The sequence below is a fragment of the Rutidosis leptorrhynchoides genome, chromosome 1 (assembly GCF_046630445.1).
Source record: "Rutidosis leptorrhynchoides isolate AG116_Rl617_1_P2 chromosome 1, CSIRO_AGI_Rlap_v1, whole genome shotgun sequence".
In the NCBI taxonomy this organism is placed as follows: Eukaryota; Viridiplantae; Streptophyta; class Magnoliopsida; order Asterales; family Asteraceae; genus Rutidosis; species Rutidosis leptorrhynchoides.
In genome coordinates, this window is record NC_092333.1 from 91925773 (window position 1) to 91944747 (window position 18975).

General features: G+C 35.1%; 1 protein-coding gene across 1 annotated transcript; it reads right to left on the bottom strand.

Annotated features, from left to right (window-relative positions):
* Positions 1–3066: 3066 nt before the first annotated feature.
* LOC139862921 (subtilisin-like protease) lies at positions 3067–5154 on the bottom strand. The gene has a single exon (XM_071851550.1). The coding sequence runs from the start codon at positions 5137–5139 to the stop codon at positions 3067–3069; it is 2073 nt and encodes a 690-aa protein (XP_071707651.1). The 5' UTR covers positions 5140–5154.
* Positions 5155–18975: the final 13821 nt, after the last annotated feature.

Here is an 18975-nt window from a genome sequence, read left to right on the forward strand (position 1 = left end):
TTTAACATGACGATTTGCAGTCACTGCTGATATGATCAATAGTTCATCAGATAATCTCCAGCTTCTTATCGTATGAAAGATGATTGGTGCATACATCCAAGATTCTTCATCCCATTCGTTCTTCGTATCTTCATCCGTCCCATTATTCCAAATCATCCTGATTCTAACTTCCGGAGTTAGATTTTTTCTTCTTTTATTTCTTCTCTCTTGTCTCTTTCATCCCTTCTACGATGCTCTATCCATCCTCCTCTTTGATTTCTTTCTTTCCAAGTAAAATGTTTATTTAGGTCATTTCTACAGTATCTTCTTCCTGGAAACAAATGATTCAACTCTCATGCTTTAATTTTTGCAATAATCTCTCTCAACAGCGACTTGCAGCTATCACTGTCATGACCATATGATTCACGGAAATCACACCATTAGTCATTCTTCGGTCCATCTCTTTCTTCTATTGGTGTCGGAAGGTTGAACGTTTTCCTTATAGGTTCTGTAATAATATCTCACGAGGAGTTTTTGTTAACACCATTATCAAAGGATTTCTTTCGAGTGGCTTGCGATTATAATGTTGGTTGTTGTTATTTCCTCTCTACCCTTGGTGATAATAATCATTTCTTCCTTTCATTTTTTCGTAGTATCGTCTAACATTATGCCTCACACCTCGATCGTACTGCATTTGACCCAACTCTCCTGCCCTGAGATGTTTTTGTGCAATTTCTAAAACTTGATGTGAGGTTTTTGGCACGTTATATCTCAATGTGTGCACCAAACTCGCAAAACGCCGCTGGTAAAAAAAAAATGAATCTTGATACCAACTGAGACTCTGATATGTCTATGTCTGGTATCTTTTGACATTCCAAAGTATACCATTTCATGAAGTTATTCAAAGACTCATCACAATGCATTTTGATTTCATGAGCTCCCAAATGAGTTAACGTACAGCTTCTCAGCTGCATAACAAACTTTGCCCTAAGACCTAGAAAGCTTGTGATGCTCCTTGCGGGTAAGCGTGTAAACCACTCCCTTTCCATCTTTTGTAGCACCATGGGAAAGATATGACACACTACTTTATCTTCCCAATGCTGTAAGCACATAGTTCCATCAAACACAACTAAGGAATCTTCTAGATCAGTTTTCCCATCATATGTTCCTATGGAAGATGGATTTCGTGGTAACCAATAATTTGCAATATGCTTAACAAAACATTGAATTGATTTTATCATTGCAGGAGGTTTGGTTGCTTGTTCTCCAGTTATGAGTGTGAAAAGATTATCAACTGTCGCAGCACGTACGACTGGCTGTGCTAATTTCTGCTTATACTTTGGTGGTGCTGTCTTGGTCAGGATTCCTTCCAGCATTATGGTTGCAATTTTTTCTGAAATAAATTCTTCATCTTCCATTTGTTCGTCATCTTGAAAAAATAATTCTTCATCTTCTTGTTCCTTATCTTCAACTGAAATTCCCAAATGTTCCAACAACTTAGATGCTTACTTTGTAGTTATTGTTTGCTTCTTAAACATTCGCTTTGACTTGTTCCTAGATGATTTTTTGAAAGATACATTATGCGCTCCCCGTCTTATGTTCCACAAACTTGTTTTGGGTGTGCCTGCTATTAACTTTTTGAACCGTGTCACTGTCTCGTTGATTATTTCATCTGACACTTCTTCACTCCTGTTATCGCCTTCTTCTACTGGGTGTATTCCTCAACAATTCGACTAACAGATGCCTCATCAACTGCAAATTCATCAACTGTTTCCATTGGTGCACTTGTGGAAGGTATGTCACTTGCTTTTGCTAACGTAATTTTTGTGTTTCTTGTGTTCTTTGAGATGGATGGCGCCATATGTTGATACCTATTTTCAGCTAACGGCTGCGTCAACAAGTGTCAATACAGATTCTAGAACTTAGCGTGCTGAGGTGGATTTCCGATTGATGTTTACCCTCAGAACAAATATCCATGCAGACTCAGATCATGGTCTAGGTAGCGTGGGGTGGCTTAATCAATCTTCCGGAACCAAACTGCGAAGTGATCCGTCTAGCGCTTTGTGGCTAAGTGTTCAAGTTCTAGAGTTAGAGTGAGAAAGTTCTGTGTGAGAGAGAAATTGTGTTTTTTGTCACCAGTCCAAGTGTCCCCCAAGTGATGGCCCAGGTGGCTCATTTATAGGTGTGAAAGCTCCCGAATGTTCAGAGATACACGTGTCACTTTATTAGTGGTTGTTTTATGCTGAAAGTGCGTAACCGACTTTGAGCTTTATGCTGACGTGACATATGTACTGCTCACGTGCCCATTACTTTGATATTTACCGCTTATGCATTTGATGCGGTCTGCGGGGCTTATGCAAGACGCTGAACTGCCCGAGTGTTACTTATCATAATTTTCTGAACGGAGAATGTTGGACTTATAATTAGTAATTTTGCCTTTTAATGCTATCTTCATGTCTTCTAAACATCTTTTCTGGCTTGTAATGAGTTTATTGTTTGTGCAAACCATAGTGTATGCCATTATTATGCATATAGATAGATATGATTACTTGAATCCGGTTCTTTGAACACAAATGTATGTAGTCGGCAGTCATACATGGTTCAATGCACTAAATGTGTTTGATAAAATGCTTGAATAAAATCGGAAACTAAGTAATTATATTAGAACCAGATTTAGTGTTGTGACCTTACATACTTTATACTGTACTGATGCGATTTGCAGTTTAGGCTCTAATTTATGCCTTTAGGGATGAGGATATAAGCATCTATTGAATTCGATCAGTATATCTCTAACAATCTATGCAACTTAAAATAATATAACTCAATATGTATATATATATATATATATAAGAGAACCAACTTTACCACAGTGACATTCATGATGCCTATTATTATCACAACATTGTATCATCCATATTTAAGTCAAGGAAAGAAATTCAAATGGTTGATAAGTGCAGCCATTGAATTAATCTCCAAGAAAAGCTATATATATATATATATATATATATATATATATATATATATATATATATATATATATATATATATATATATATATATATATATATATGCCTTCCTGAGACTTAATTAAACATATTTGACAGAAATGGGAGTCCTAACTGAATGTTTTGCAGAGTTCCATACTATAGCCCCTTCACCGTACTTGATCCTATTACACTCACCATACTCGATCATTGGATGGGTCCCGGAAGGGATGAATATCACTTGGTAGCTCAACTTCTGGTTAGCTTCTGAGAAGGTGAGTGTAGAGGGTGAAACCATAACTGTTATTTCTGGTGGTTGGTAAATGTTCACGGTGTAAGAAGAAATAGCATCATCCCCATCAACATTGGTCACGGTTCTCTGGTATGTCATAATTTTGGACACATTACTACTACTACTACTACTACTACTACTACTACTTAGTTGGATGGCAAATGAAGGATAGTTTAGCTCAGCTTGGGGTATGCTTAATATGTTTACACATGAAACTGGCTCTTGGACTATGATTGTAACTTGCTCGCTTGAGTATCCCAATCCACACAAATAAGGTATGTAATCAGCAGGTTGGATATCGTAAACAAGCCCAGGGTTACTAGCTTTAGTTGGGTTCACATGGCCAGCACCAACTACAAACACGCTAGCAGGAAGCTCCCTTTCATCCTCAATCGGTTGATTATTTAAGTTGACCAAATCAGCAGTTGTCATAATTGCTGACTTAATAGCAGCAGGAGACCAATCCGGATATCTATTTTTTAATAACGCTGCGATCCCGCTTAGATGAGGGCAAGCCATGGATGTACCTGACATTACATTAAACGTCGCTGTTGTTGTAGTGTTATCAACAGACACGGGCCACGCTGCCAGAATGCTTACTCCAGGCCCAATAATGTCGGGTTTAAGAATTCCTGGACTCGCTACATTCGGCCCTCTTGACGAAAAAGAGGCCACTTGAGGAGCAGATTTATCTTCTCCGATAACAGTTCCATGGAATACAATCGTTGCGACAGGTAAAGTAGTTGACGTGAGGTATTCTAGAATTGTAAGTCTTTCTCTGTAACCAACATGTGATACCGGAAGTACATGAGCATCTGCGGTTGTAGTAGCACCATCTATTTGTTTGTTTATGAGAATCATAGCAGCTCCACCAGCATCTTTTACTCTTTGTCCTTGTGCAACATTATCATATTTTACACAAATTACTATCTTTCCCTTGACATCGACTGTGTTGTTTAATAATGATGTTTTGGTACAAAACATCGCGCCTTTGTCACCATTTTTCCCTGGATATACAAGTGGCAAAAGAGTTGCAGGATGGAAATCTTTAGGCTGGAAAAGCGATTCTCCGTCTAGTAACACCTGGTTCCCTAGTGTTACTGTTGCCTTGACCTTTCTATCAATTGTACTAGCACCAACCGTTAATATCCACGGAGCTTCGTTTGATAACGAAGGACTAATAGGCCCACGGTTTCCGGCAGAACAACTTACAAATATTCCTTTCTTTGTTGCTGCAAAGGCGCCTTTAGCAATCGGATCGTTATAAAAAGGGCGAGATCTTGCACCAATCGAGATAGAAAGCACGTCAACACCATCTTCAATAGCTGCATCCATACCAGCTAATATAGCAGCGTCGCTACACTTCCTTTGATCACATACTTTATACATAGCCACGTGTGCAAGTGGAGCCATCCCCACAGCAGTGCCTTTGTCGTTTCCGAATACATTAGCACCTTCAACGAAATTTCCTGCTGCAATACTCGAGGTGTGGGTCCCATGTCCATTTTTATCAAGCCCTGATGAACCACCATCGCTAACATAATTCTTTAAGCCAATCAATTTGTTATTACACCCCACCACGTCACATGTGCCTTTCCATTTAGACGGTGGAGGGGGGACACCTGTATCATCGTAAGAAGGATGAGTAGGAGTAATCCCGGTGTCAACAACTCCTATAATAACACCTTTTCCATAGTTTGAACCACTCCAGAGACCTACGTTCGGGTGCAGCCCCAAGAAATCGGGACTATGAGTTGTATGTAACGACAACATTCTTTGAGGTCGAGCCGATATGACTCCATCTTTCTTTGTCATTTCATTTACTTGCTCAACAGTAAGTTTTGCTGCAAAACCCTTCATTACATGACGGTATGCATAAACCATATACGGCTTCTGGTCCAGCTCTGTTGAAGTTGTAGTGGGTAAGAATGTTTTATACCAGCTTTCAAGATCTTCGAACTGAAGAAACGTATGGTCATTGGGAGGTTTTAGCTGAACTATGTATGTTTCGGTGGTGTCTGTAGCAACCACAAGTGATGAATGATTACAAATGATGATCAAAATGATAAGTATGGTGATCAGAGTCCATGATGGAACCTGAATATTATAGGTATGTTTGTTCTCCATTAGTGATGAAAGAACTTGATGATTTTGGGTTGGTACTTATCACATTGTATATGTATATATATACTAGAAGATTTCTAGGACATGCCAAAAGTTAGACATATACGAACTTTAGTGGAAACTTAGTAATATCCCAAACTACTTCAATAAGTAAGATTAAGATATTTCTTTAAATAAAATGTTAAATAAAAGAATCTATACATTATTATAAAGCACGTGCCAATAATCCTACGTGTTAATTTTTCAGTTAATCTGAATTAAATAATTCTACGTGTCATTTTTTTAATTAACCTGAATTATTCTTAATAACTTCCTAAAATAACTCCCTAAAATTAAAGGTGTACGTAGTTATTATACTATTATACGAGTATTAATTAAAGTCCTTACATATTTATGGTGAATTTTAATAAATATAATAAAAAAAAGTTAGACTTTTAAACATTATAATAGAATTCTATTCTTATATAGATTAAATTATTGTATTTCATAATACTTTTATACCTATCATATAATAAATGATTTTTTATCTGCTAATATTATATAATAAGGACTAATATGTTATCCACTAATATTATATCAAATATTAATTATTATTCACTAAATTTAATATTTTAATAAGTAAAAGTTGATATGTTTATATTTTTAAATAAACAAGCTTCCACATAAACAGACTCATAATCTATGTGTTAATATTCAATATTAATATTTTCGATACAGATGTTATTTGTAAGAAAAAAAAAATTCATTGTAATCGTTTTATACATGTAATATATATCAATACTAACGTTATCGAATACTAATTTATACAACTGTCGTGCAAAGCACGGGTTCACGTTAGTATTCAATACTAATGCTCTTGATACAAATAATATAGTAATAATTGATTTTTATTCATTGTAACTGTATTATACATTTGATCAATACCAACGTTATCGAATACTAATTTGTACAACTCTCGTGCAACGCACGGGCTCATAAAGCTAGTACTCCGTATATTTTTAGTCCATGTATACATCACCGGAAGAATATTTCAAGATAATTTAGTGATTGAGATCCCATAGGTCTTAAGTTTCAACCTCACTGTAAGGGAAAATGGTCATAAATGTTATAATGGGATATCTGAATAGACCACGTACATCTAAGTAAAAATTATTTCCATTCCCATGTAACCTGAACAGAAAAAGTCTTGTTCGTTTACCCGTTAAACTCTTTAGTCCATGTTTACAATAATTATCCCTGGTCAAAAGTTACTGACACAAAGTTTTCAGTTAAGTGATTATCTGGTAAAATTGGCTTGAATCAAAATCATATTTCACACTGACATTACCTGCTGCTTTTACCACCATCAAGCCATGGTGGCGCCAAAGCGGGGCGTGATCAGAGCAAAATTCAGGTGGCGCGATGGCTGCTTCACGGGAAGACATGTAGCGTGAAGGATGACGTGACTGTTTTTGTTTGTTTTCTTGCAAAATAAAAAAAATCCCAACGGCTAGTGAGCGTGTTAATTTTGAATTTTATTAATAAATTGAATATATTAAATATATAATATACATTTTTTACCTATAGATAACACATTTCAACAACAATATTCACACACATTTTATACATTTCTCATCATTCTCTCTACATATCAAACTCCCAATCATAAGGAGTTCGGTTCACTTTAGGGTCACCAAATATGCCCGGTTCGTCCTCAAGTTCCTCACAAAATATTTGGGGTAATTGACGTTTTTGTAATATCCCGTCTAAAAATGCTTCTTCAAGTTTGTAATAACACTCAATGTTTTAGCCAATTTTCAAAATATTCTTAAGATTTTAATAACACGCAAAGATATCAAGATAGGTACACAAAATAATGGGCTTACAAAGAGGTTTGAGAATTCTTGGAGCAGCCAAAGTGGTATACACCACCTCCGGTTGGTGGAACTAGTGCGCAAAGAAGAAGAACGACACAAGTTGTAGTCGAAGAAGACGACCAGTTAGTTGCTGAAAACCAAACAAGCAGTCTTGTGCGCTTAGACGTCCTATAGGAAGAGAACGGTCGAAGAAAGCGGCTCGAACTTCCGCTTTGTCTGACGCGGGGACTTCATCTCGGTCTCGGAGTACAAACTCTTCAAGAAGAGTTAGCTGAAAAATTGGATAATTTAAAGAGGCAGAGTTGGAAAAAATGAGCAAGAGTATCGTGGCTATCATCGAGGAATAACGAGTACGGTTTGCAATGGAAGTCGTCAAATTATTTAAAATTAATGTTGATGAAATTGTTGACCCGCGTGAAAGAAAGAAAACTCTCACAAGTTGAAGAAGAAAATGGTCGAACGTTACAAGGATTTGCTCGAGTCTAGCGATGAAGAGTAATTTTAGTGTTTTATTATTTGCGTACGTTTTAAGTTTTAGGACTTTAATTCTTTGTAAATTTTAAGACTTTAAATCATTGTAATTTTTTTATTTTTATGACGTTTTAATTATTATAATTTTAAATTTTTTAGGACTATTTAATATTTCTATCATACTTCATCATCCTATCACCATTACACTTATCACAACTGTATTATATTCTACAAAAACACCACATTACACCTCCTATCACGTCATCACCAATAAAAATAATGTTTCATAATTCATACTATGTATAATATTACCCTATCTCCCATTTACACAAAGTATTTTGAGTCTCCTTAGACCACTCACTACCGTACCTTCTTTGGTACCTTCTTTAAAAGACTCCATAAGTACAAGAGTGTCTTTCTTTGTCAGTAGCTAGAAATGATTCATTTGGTGAAAGGTAAAAGACCAGGGTGTAGTGTGAAGAGCAGGGTCCATGGTGTTTAAAATATTAAAGGTGATGGACAGTTTCTATCAAAAGTAGACACCTTGCGTATTTGAATTATTGAATGTACTAATTTACATGTAAACGTATAAGTCTTCAAAGAAAAATCTTTACGGAGTTTTTTTTATTTCAAAAAGTTAGTTTTAATTAAATATGAGTGAGTCCTGATTTTTCTGAAGAAGTATGTAATGGTTGGTAGCATTCGGTCTTTTTCAATTTTTTTGAAGTAGTGTTGAGGTGACGCTGATGTGTCAGTCAGTTTCTTTAAAGAAGCATGTCATTGTTGGTAATGGTTTTATTGGCTCCCATAAATTTTTTACCCTTCACAAGAAAAAGATGATGTCAAAATGTCTTTTATATCACTTCATTCCTTAAAATGATGACGTCTATCGTTGTGGTCACATTATCCTTAAAATGATGACGTCTATTCTTTAGAGAAATATTTTGTTTGAAAAACAATCACATTATCATCTCAAGTTTCTACTTTTATAGTCAACAAATTAAAAATAATAATAATAATGTTATAAAAGTCAATAATGTCTACCAATTTTGTGGGTACAGCTATTCTACATAATTGCACAGTGATCTATTTTGTACTATAAATATATGAAATGTAGTTTGCAGAAGATGCACTTGAGAATATAGATATTTTCATATACATATACTCTCTCCCTTTTTCTTTCTATTATTCTCTAATTGGAGACTACATTACTAAAGGTAGTTATAAACTCCTAAATTATAACACGTTATCAGCACGAAGTGCTCCGTATAATCAAGGTTTATCTAAGCAAGTACAAGTTACTAATCAAGTTCATGATGTACACTACTGGAGTGCAAAATCAGTCAAATGGTGGGGATCTTTGTATTGCAGACAGTGGTACCACACACACTATACTCAAATCTAAAAAATATTTCACTGATTTTAAATCAACAGAGGGAATGTTATATACTATATCAGGTCCTGCGAATTTAATAAAAGGAATGGGAAAGGCAAAATTCATGTTACCAAATGGTACAAATTTTCTAATAAAAAATGCCTTATTTTCTCCCATGTCAAAGAGATATTTGTTAAGCTTCTCTGACATATACCAAAATGGATATGATTATCAGTTAGTGACTACAGAAAATGATAAATATTTAAGTATCACTGAGAAGAATCATGTGATTGAAAAACTACCAAGACTTAGTTCTGGTTTACATTATACATATATAAATGTACCAGAAGCGCACATGGTAGTAAATGAAAAGGCATGTGATCCTGTAATGATCAATTTGTGGCATGAAAGATTAGGCCACCCATGATCAACAATGATGAAAAGAATAATTCAAAATACACATGGACATCCATTGACGGATCAAAAGATCCCTCATGATGCACTTATTCCATGTACATCATGCTCACTTGAAAAATTGATAATAAGACCATCACCTCTTAAAGTTGAAAAAGAATCACCAATGTTTCTTAAAAGAATTTAAGGTGATATATGTGGACCAATTCATCCACCATGTGGACCATTTAGATATTTCATGGTCCTAATAGACGCATCTAGTAGATGGTCTCATGTTTGTCTATTATCAAGTCGAAATGTTGCATTTGCAAAATTTCTTGCTCAAATTATTAAATTGAGAGCATATTTCCCTGATTATACTATTAAAAGGGAGAGATTGGATAATGCTGGTGAGTTTACATCTCAAGCATTTAATGATTTTTGCATGTCTATTGGGATTGTTATTGAACATCCTGTTGCCCATGTGCATACACAAAATGGTTTAGCCGAATCACTAATCAAACGATTGCAGTTAATAGCTAGACCATTGATAATGAGAACAAAACTCCCAGTATCTGTATGGGGTCATGCAATTTTACATGCTGCATCATTAATTCGCATTAGACCAAGTGCAAGTCATACATATTCTCCTTTGCAACTTGTTTTTGGCCATCAGCCAAATATTTCCCACCTTAGAACATTTGGTTGTGCGGTTTATGTTCCTATCGAACCACCACAACGCACTAAAATGGGTCCTCAAAGAAGGATGAGAATATATGTTGGATATGAAACATCTTCAATCATAAGATATATTGAACCCATGACGGGTGATGTTTTTACAGCACGTTTTGCTGATTGTCACTTTAATGAAACATTGTTCCCAAGATTAGGGGGAGAAATAAAAAATAAAGAAAATGATGTTTCATGGTGTGAACCTCAATTAATGTATCTTGATCCTCGTACAAAAGAATGCGAGACCGAAGTTCAAAAAATAATGCATATGCAAGAACTTGCGAATAAATTGACTGATGCATTTACAGATACAAAAAGAGTGACTAAATCATATATACCAGCAGCAAATGCTCCAGCTCGAATTGAAATTCCAAAAGCTGGCAATAATGTCGCCCTTGAGTCTTTGCCACGCCAGAAACGTGGAAGACCAATTGGTTCCAAAGATAAAAATCCTCGAAAAAGAAAATCAGCTGATAATGAGGTAAAATAAAGTGTTCAAGAAGAACCACAAATCAATGCTCCTTCTGCAGAGGAGATTGATGATATCAATAAAGAATTTTCAATCAATTATGCACATTCAAAAATATTATGGAACCGAAATGAAATGAAAAATCTTGATGAGATATTTTCATATAATGTTGCATATGACATCATGAATGATGATGATGATCCGGAACCAAAATCTGTCATGAAATGTCAAAATAGACATGATTGGGATCATTGGAAAGGTGCAATACGAGCTGAATTTGAATCGCTCAATAAAAGAAAAGTTTTCAGATCTATCATTCTCACACCTAAAGATGTGAAACCTGTGGGATATAGATGGATTTTTGTGAGGAAAAGAAATGAAAAAATTGAAGTTACAAGGTATAAAGCTAGACTTGTAGCTCAAGGTTTTTTCTCAAAGACCAGGAATTGATTATGAGGAAACTTATTCTCCTGTTATGGATGCAATTACTTTTAGATACTTAATCAGCCTGGCAGTTTCTAAAAATTTAGAAATGCATCTCATGGATGTTGTGACTGCTTATCTATATGGATCACTTGATAGTGATATATATATATATATATATATATATATATATATATATATATATATATATATATATATATATATATATATATATATATATATATGAAGATACCTGAAGGATTTAAGGTATCAGAAGAAACTAATGCAAAACCCAAAGAAATGTACTCAATCAAGTTACAAAGGTCTTTATATGGGTTGAAACAAACGGGTCGCATGTGGTATAAACGATTAAGTAATTACTTGATAAGCAAAGGGTATACCAATAATCTTATTTGCCCATGTGTATTCATTAAGAAAACAACATATGGATATGTGATCATAGCCGTTTATGTCGATGATCTTAACATCATAGGTACAAATAAAGAGATCCATGAAGCCATTCAACTTCTAAAGAAAGAATTTGAAATGAAAGATCTCGGAAAAACCAAGTATTGCCTTGGTTTGCTGATTGAGCATATGCCTAATAGTTCACTTGTACATCAAAAAACTTATACGGAAAAGATTTTAAAACGTTTCAATATGGACAAGGCAAAACCGTTAAGTACTCATATGGTTGTTAGATCACTTAATGTTGACACTGATCCATTTCGTCCATGTGAAGATCATGAAGATATCCTGGGACCAGAAGTACCATATCTTAGTGCAATTGGAGCTCTTATGTATCTTACAAATTGTACAAGACCTGACATTTCTTTTGCAGTTAATTTGTTGGCAAGGTTCAGCTCAGCTCCTACCAAAAGACATTGGAATGGGATCAAACACATATTTCGATACCTTAGAGGAACTACTGACTTAGGATTATTTTATTCTAATGATTCAAAACAAGATTTAGTTGGTTATGCAGATGCAGGTTATTTATCTGATCCACATAAAGCTAAATCTCAAACTGGATATGTATTCCTAAATGGAGGTACCGCAATATCATGGCGTTCTGAAAAACAAACACTTGTTGCAACATCATCAAATCATGCCGAAGTGATTGCATTACATGAAGCTACTCGGGAATGTTTTTGGTTGAGATCCATGACACAACTCATTACTGATTCTTGTGAACTAGAACGTAATAAAAGTCCAACAATTATATATGAAGATAATGCAGCTTGCATAGCACAGATGAAAGAAGGGTATATCAAAAGTGACCGAACAAAACACATACCTCCTATATTCTTCTCATATACTCAACATCTCATTAAAGATAACCAGATTGAAATGAGACATGTTCAATCCAGTAACAACTCTGCTGATATTTTCACCAAAGCACTCCCAACTGCTACTTTCAGAAAACACGTTCACGATATTGGTATGCGGCGTGTTCAAAAGATGTAACAACTCAGCGACGTCTACTTGAGGGGAAGTCAACTCTATGCTGCACTCTTTTTCCCTTAGCTAATTTTTTCCCACTGGGTTTTCTTTAGCAAGGTTTTTAACGAGACATTAACTTGTAGTTGATCTTGATGAAACAAAAATTGTCATTCAAGGGGGAGTGTTATAAAGGTCAATAATGTCTACCAATTTTGTGGGTACATCTATTCTACCTAATTGCACAGTGATCTATTTTGTACTATAAATATATGAAGTGTAGTTTGCAGAAGATGCACTTGAGTATATAGATATTTTCATACACATATACTCTCTCCCTTTTTCTTTCTATTATTCTCTAATTGGAGACTACATTACTAAAGGTAGTTATAAACTCCTAAATTATAACAAATAATAGTTTTTGCTTTAGAATATTCCATTGACTTGTGCTCGGCCATGTGTTACAAGACTCAGAGAAGATTTTTGAGTGGTAACAACTAAGGCCACTTGCTATGGTTATCTTTTTTCACACTACTTTTACCCGCCACATCAGCGCTACATCAGCGCCACATCAGCACAAACACTTTAACATTCCTTTCACATTTCTTTCATTAAACTCTCACAATCATAAACTTTACCACCCTATTTTACCATATTTTTATTATTATTTAAAACTTAAAATATAAATATAAATAACATATATAAACAAAAAAACAAAGAGAAAAAGAACTGGGCCCATAATCAACCTCACGAGCCTTGTTGCAGGCTTCACTGGCGAACAAACTGGCGATTTGCTGCTGATCATGGTGATTTGGTGGCAGCGAGTGACGATTCAGGTAACGGACCATTGTATGTGGCCTAAGAACACTTACAACCACTACATAATTCTTTCACCGAAATTGATTATTACATCGTGACGTCAACATTTATTTATCAGGATTAACTCTTGATTAAATTATTTTCAGTTTTGAGATGGAAATCCTAGAAAAAGTCGAATCCAACTCACTATTGCACCGAATATTTAAGCACTCGCAGTAGATTCATTTTTTTAACAGCGATTGGGATCACCCGAGGGGGACTTAACCACCCGTTGCGATCATCTCCCGTTTTGACTATGCCGATGCAGCGATAATAACCCCTCCCCCATCGTTTCCTGGGAGGAAACCTTGAAACCGATCCAAGGGCACGACCAAGTAAAACCCCCTCCCCTTTACCCCCAAACGATATGGGAAAGGTGCCATGGGTGGATACTTTATGGCAGGGATAAAATTGTTTTTTTAATGTGTAGCCAACGGGACCGAACTCCTGACCTCCCCTAAAGAAAGCAGGCCACCAACCACTGGACCACATCACAACTTCCTCGCAATAGATTCATTCTTTTAGATATTATAATAAATAGCAAAACTCCAACCCCCATTAAAGGAGATCATATTTACTCTACAATAACTAAATACATTATCTTAATATTCATTGAGCCGCTTAGAAGTAATTACAACAATTATGTACAATTCTTGACGAACCTTTTCGAAGAGATAAGTATGCCAATGTTAGGTCACGAAGAGAATGAAATATGAGTGGATGTGGAGTGTGTTTCTTTCGTTGGCGGTTCCCTGAAGGTAGCGAGTATGATAACCGCTTTACGCCACCCAAAGATGTTTGAGAGTGTGTGTGATACTAAGGAGACGAATATAAAAGGGTTTACCTTGTACATGAAGATATATACGAAGATATATACGAATGTATAACGAAGGTATAATGATACATGATTGTATGTATCAATTTTGAGTAAATGAGAATGTGTAGAGTTTAAGTGATGGATAGCGTGAGAGCATGTCCCTCTTCAAGAGTTAAACCCTCACTATTTATAGTGAAGGAAAGTAAAGTGTGGCTTGCACTAGTTAATTCCCAATAGTGGAACTGAATACGGAGCATCTTTGACTGCCTTGGCAATTGATGCTACGGTACCTTTGAGCTGATGTTACAATACTTTGTAAAGAGAGCCTTGACTTTCTAAAAATGTCCATTATACTTTTGGAAATCAATAATGTTCCTTTCCTTTGACTCAAGTTTAACTGCGACTATCGAGGCACTATATTGCTTTGTTGATGGACTTAGCTTTGTATGAAGACTTAGCTTCGTAGATCGACTTAGCTTCGTAGATGGGCTTAGCTTCGTTGATGGAATTAGCTTCGTTGATGGACTTAGCTTCGTATGAAGAGTTAGTTTCATAATTCTCATGTTTAGCAGAGGTTAATGTATCGGAGATGAGGTACACTATCGAGCCCCCAGTTTCAGATTACGAAGTGAAGGCCCAAGTGAGCTTCGTGAAGTTAAACTTTACAAATTAGTTAGGTGTTGATTTGATAGATTTGGCAGCAACTCCTTGATGTCATTGTGACTGATGTCATAGCGTGGGGGTACGTGATAGTACTATATTTTACTACGAAATACGTTACAAATTACACAAGTTTTAATTATTTATTTACAAATGAAATATACCTAAACCTTGCTACAACACTATAGGCAGTGTACCTAATCATAGAGTAGTGTAGTTTTTAGTAAGTCCGGTTCGTTCCACAGGGAGCGGGATTATTGCACACTATATTTTTAAACAATTATATTTGTACAAAATATATTATATTAATAATATATAAAAGGGGGTTTTTATCGTTTAATGACCGGTTTGTCGATTTTATATTTTAAGCGAAGCGTAAAGTAAATGACGATATTTAACTAACAATATAAAATAAATAACAATAATTAAAATGACAATAAATAAAAGTACGAGGAAATATGAAATAAAATATATTATGCTTATTTAAACTTCCGTAATCATGATGTTTGACGTGTTGATTTTTAGTTTATTGTCCTGGGTTAATTGTCCTTTGTCCTGGATGTATTTGAAACCTATCTGGTTTTTGTCCATAATAGTTCATCGGTCATAATTATAAACTGCTCGGCAAATTTAACCTTATACCCGAAGTCAAATATTCCAACTAACTGGGGATTCGAACTGTAACAAGGTCTTAATACTTTGCTTAATGAATACACCAGGTTATCGACTGTGTGTAAACCAAGGTTTTAATACTTTGTTAACAATTACACCAATTACCCTTGAATGTAATCCACCCCTGTTTTAATGAGTCCATTGACTATTAATCCATCCCCGTGTCCGGTCAAATGAACAATAATTCGTACTTATAAATATCCCACCCATCGTGTCCGATTAAGCGTATGTGGTTATATATAGATACGTCAAATCATAACCTTTATATTAAATTAACGAGGTATCATTAATTTAATATAAAGCGCATTAATAGCCCATAGTCTAGTTTCCACAAGTGTCGTTCTTTTGTCCAAACCCCAATTATGGTACAAAACCCAATTACCCTGTCTTTAATATTTAGCTCAACATCATGATTACTTCGGCTCAAATAAGCATAATAATAACTTAAGTACGAGACATTAATTTAAAAAGGAGAACATAGCTTACATTGATTATTTATCGCGTAGTAGTACACGAACAGAGCTCCGACTTTAAAACCCGTAAAAATAACTTTTACATAACCCAAACTAATCTAATATAACACTAATATATATATATATATATATATATATATATATATATATATATATATATATATATATATATATATATATATATATATATATTTATATTATACTACGGAGTATTATTATTATGTATATATATTTTTTTAAAACTGCAGAAGCTCGTGGCCTTTTATAGGCATTTTGGAATCTGGCTGCTCCGCGAGTCGTGGAGTTTTTGTCCTTCAAACTCCGCGAGTCGTGGAGTTTGATTTTTCAACTCACAATTTTTTGGATCTTAGGTTGTCGACGTAATTAAATAATAATATAATATATAAATAATTTTAAGAATTATTTAAATATTATATTTTATTTATGTGCATAGTTGACTTGTAATTTTTGCACCGTTGCGTCACGCGTTGAGAGTAGACTCATGTCCCGGTTCCGGATTTTTGAACGTCCTTTCGTATAATTTAATATTTTGTACTTTGCGTTCCGCAACTTGTACTTTTGTTATTTTTAGACGTTTCTTATCAATAAATTGAACCACTTGGATTGTATCTTGTACATTTGAGCTTTTTGGTCATTTGCATCTTCAAATCGTCGTTTTCGCCTTCTGTCTTCGCACTTATTTAATATAAACGATTACAACTTAAAATAGGACAATTACAACTAAATAATTTACATATTGGGAGGATATTGCTACTAAATATATGTTCATTTGGAGCACTATCAAATATCCCCACACTTGAACGTTGCTTGTCCTCAAGCAATACAGAACTTGAAATTAAATCACACGAATCACTTCTTTATTCTTCACACTTTATACATCAGTGATTTTGATACGGCGGTATAAACAATGATAGTAACGATGTGGTTTACAGTCCCACATGACTATGAAAATGTAGATCCTTAAGGAAACATTTGATCTTTTTGAAAATTTAATCTAGCTTTTACCCTAGATAAGTTTTCCGGAATAACCCTTCACCGGTGTTGCAAAATATTTTTGTGGGTTTTGTGGGTTTCAGATTTGAAAATTTTAGTTCAAAACTTATGGTTTTGTATCACCCACTTGCTAACCTTGTATTAGGAAAGCAACACGTCCAGTTTACTTGTCCCGTATATTACCTTTCGGTAAACTACCGTCCGGTTGTAAAGGAAAGCGATGAACAAGTAACTGTTAAGGCAATGTCCCGTGACTTGCTTTTGATTATGGTCTATAACGTGTCGGACGCAATTACTATCCTTTGTAGGAGCAATAGTAAAGCTCACCCTTATAATTTTTCGATCTCGCACAAGGTCCTGTCTTCGACCATGCTATGCAACCACCGTTCTTACGGTTGACACCCGATTTGGTTCAGGTGACCTAATGAATTCCAGGTGAATTCCTAGGATTTTACGTTCAATGGTAATGAACGCATTGAAAATAGGTTTTCAGAAAACAAATCGGTTTGTAATTTTTTTGATCAAAATATTTTCTCGTTCAAGCTCGAGTTTAGATATCATTGAATTCCATGAGTTTGAATTTTCAATCTTTAAGGTCAATCTCAAGGATTGAGTAATATCAGTCTTAAAAGCTGATTTTTGATCTTTTAAGGAGATTATCCTTTCTGGGGATCTGATTTATTAGTCTTATCAAGCTAATTTGCACGGTGCCCCCCCATTGTACGAGATAAATCCTTCTCATGGTTAGGATAAATCTGACCACTTGGCGACCCTGTTTGATGCTGAGGTCCATGGATTTCCTGCTGATTTTAGAGATGACTTTTCTAGATTTTTCGTCAACCTACAGCTGGTCTGGACGACAACTTCATGACCTAAATCAAGAAGCGCGTTTCTTTTTCGGAAGACTTTACTTCCTTTTAATGATGGAATTGATTCATCGTGTAGATCCATCTTTTCTTTCAAATATATTACAGTAAATCGGGTAAAACTGATTAAAATCATCCAAAACAAAAGTACCTGCAATAACTTTACAGAAACATGTGATAGATAGTTTTTAATTGAATAACTTGGTACATTCTCCCCACACTTAGTTTCTTTCTTTGCCTTTTTATTCTCCTTTATTCCATTTTAAATGAATTCAATCGTTTTAGGGTGTTTCTCAATTTATGTCCTTTCCGAGGTAACGATAATTTCGGTATTAACACCTAGTTTTCATCGTTCATAAATATGTATAAACATGATTTTGACTTCATTTAGTTGAAAATTTTTCAAATTTTCACAAAATTTGGCAAATAAACTAAGTGCAAACCCGAGAGAATTTATAACCCTCGCCAATATGTTACGTTTGCCGGGATAACCCTTCACCGGTATTGCAAAATATTTTTGTGGGTTTTGTGGGTTTCAGATTTGAAAATTTTAGTTCAAAACTTATGGTTTTGTATCACCCACTTGCTAACCTTGTATTAGGAAAGCAACACGTCCAGTTTACTTGTCCCGTATATTACCTTTCGGTAAACTACCGTTCGGTTGTAAAGGAAAGCGATGAACAAGCAACTGTTAAGGCAATGTCCCGTGACTTGCTTTTGATTATGGTCTATAACGTGTCGGACGCAATTACTATCCTTTGTAGGAGCAATAGTAAAGCTCACCCTTATAATTTTTTGATCTGGCACAAGGTCCTGTCTTCGACCATGCTATGCAACCACCGTTCTTACGGTTGACACCCGATTTGGTTCAGGTGACCTAATGAATTCCAGGTGAATTCCTAGGATTTTACATTCAATGGTAATGAACGCATTGAAAATAGGTTTTCAGAAAACAAATCGGTTTGTAATTTTTTTGATCAAAATATTTTCTCGTTCAAGCTCGAGTTTAGATATCATTGAATTCCATGAGTTTGAATTCTCAATCTTTAAGGTCAATCTCAAGGATTGAGTAATATC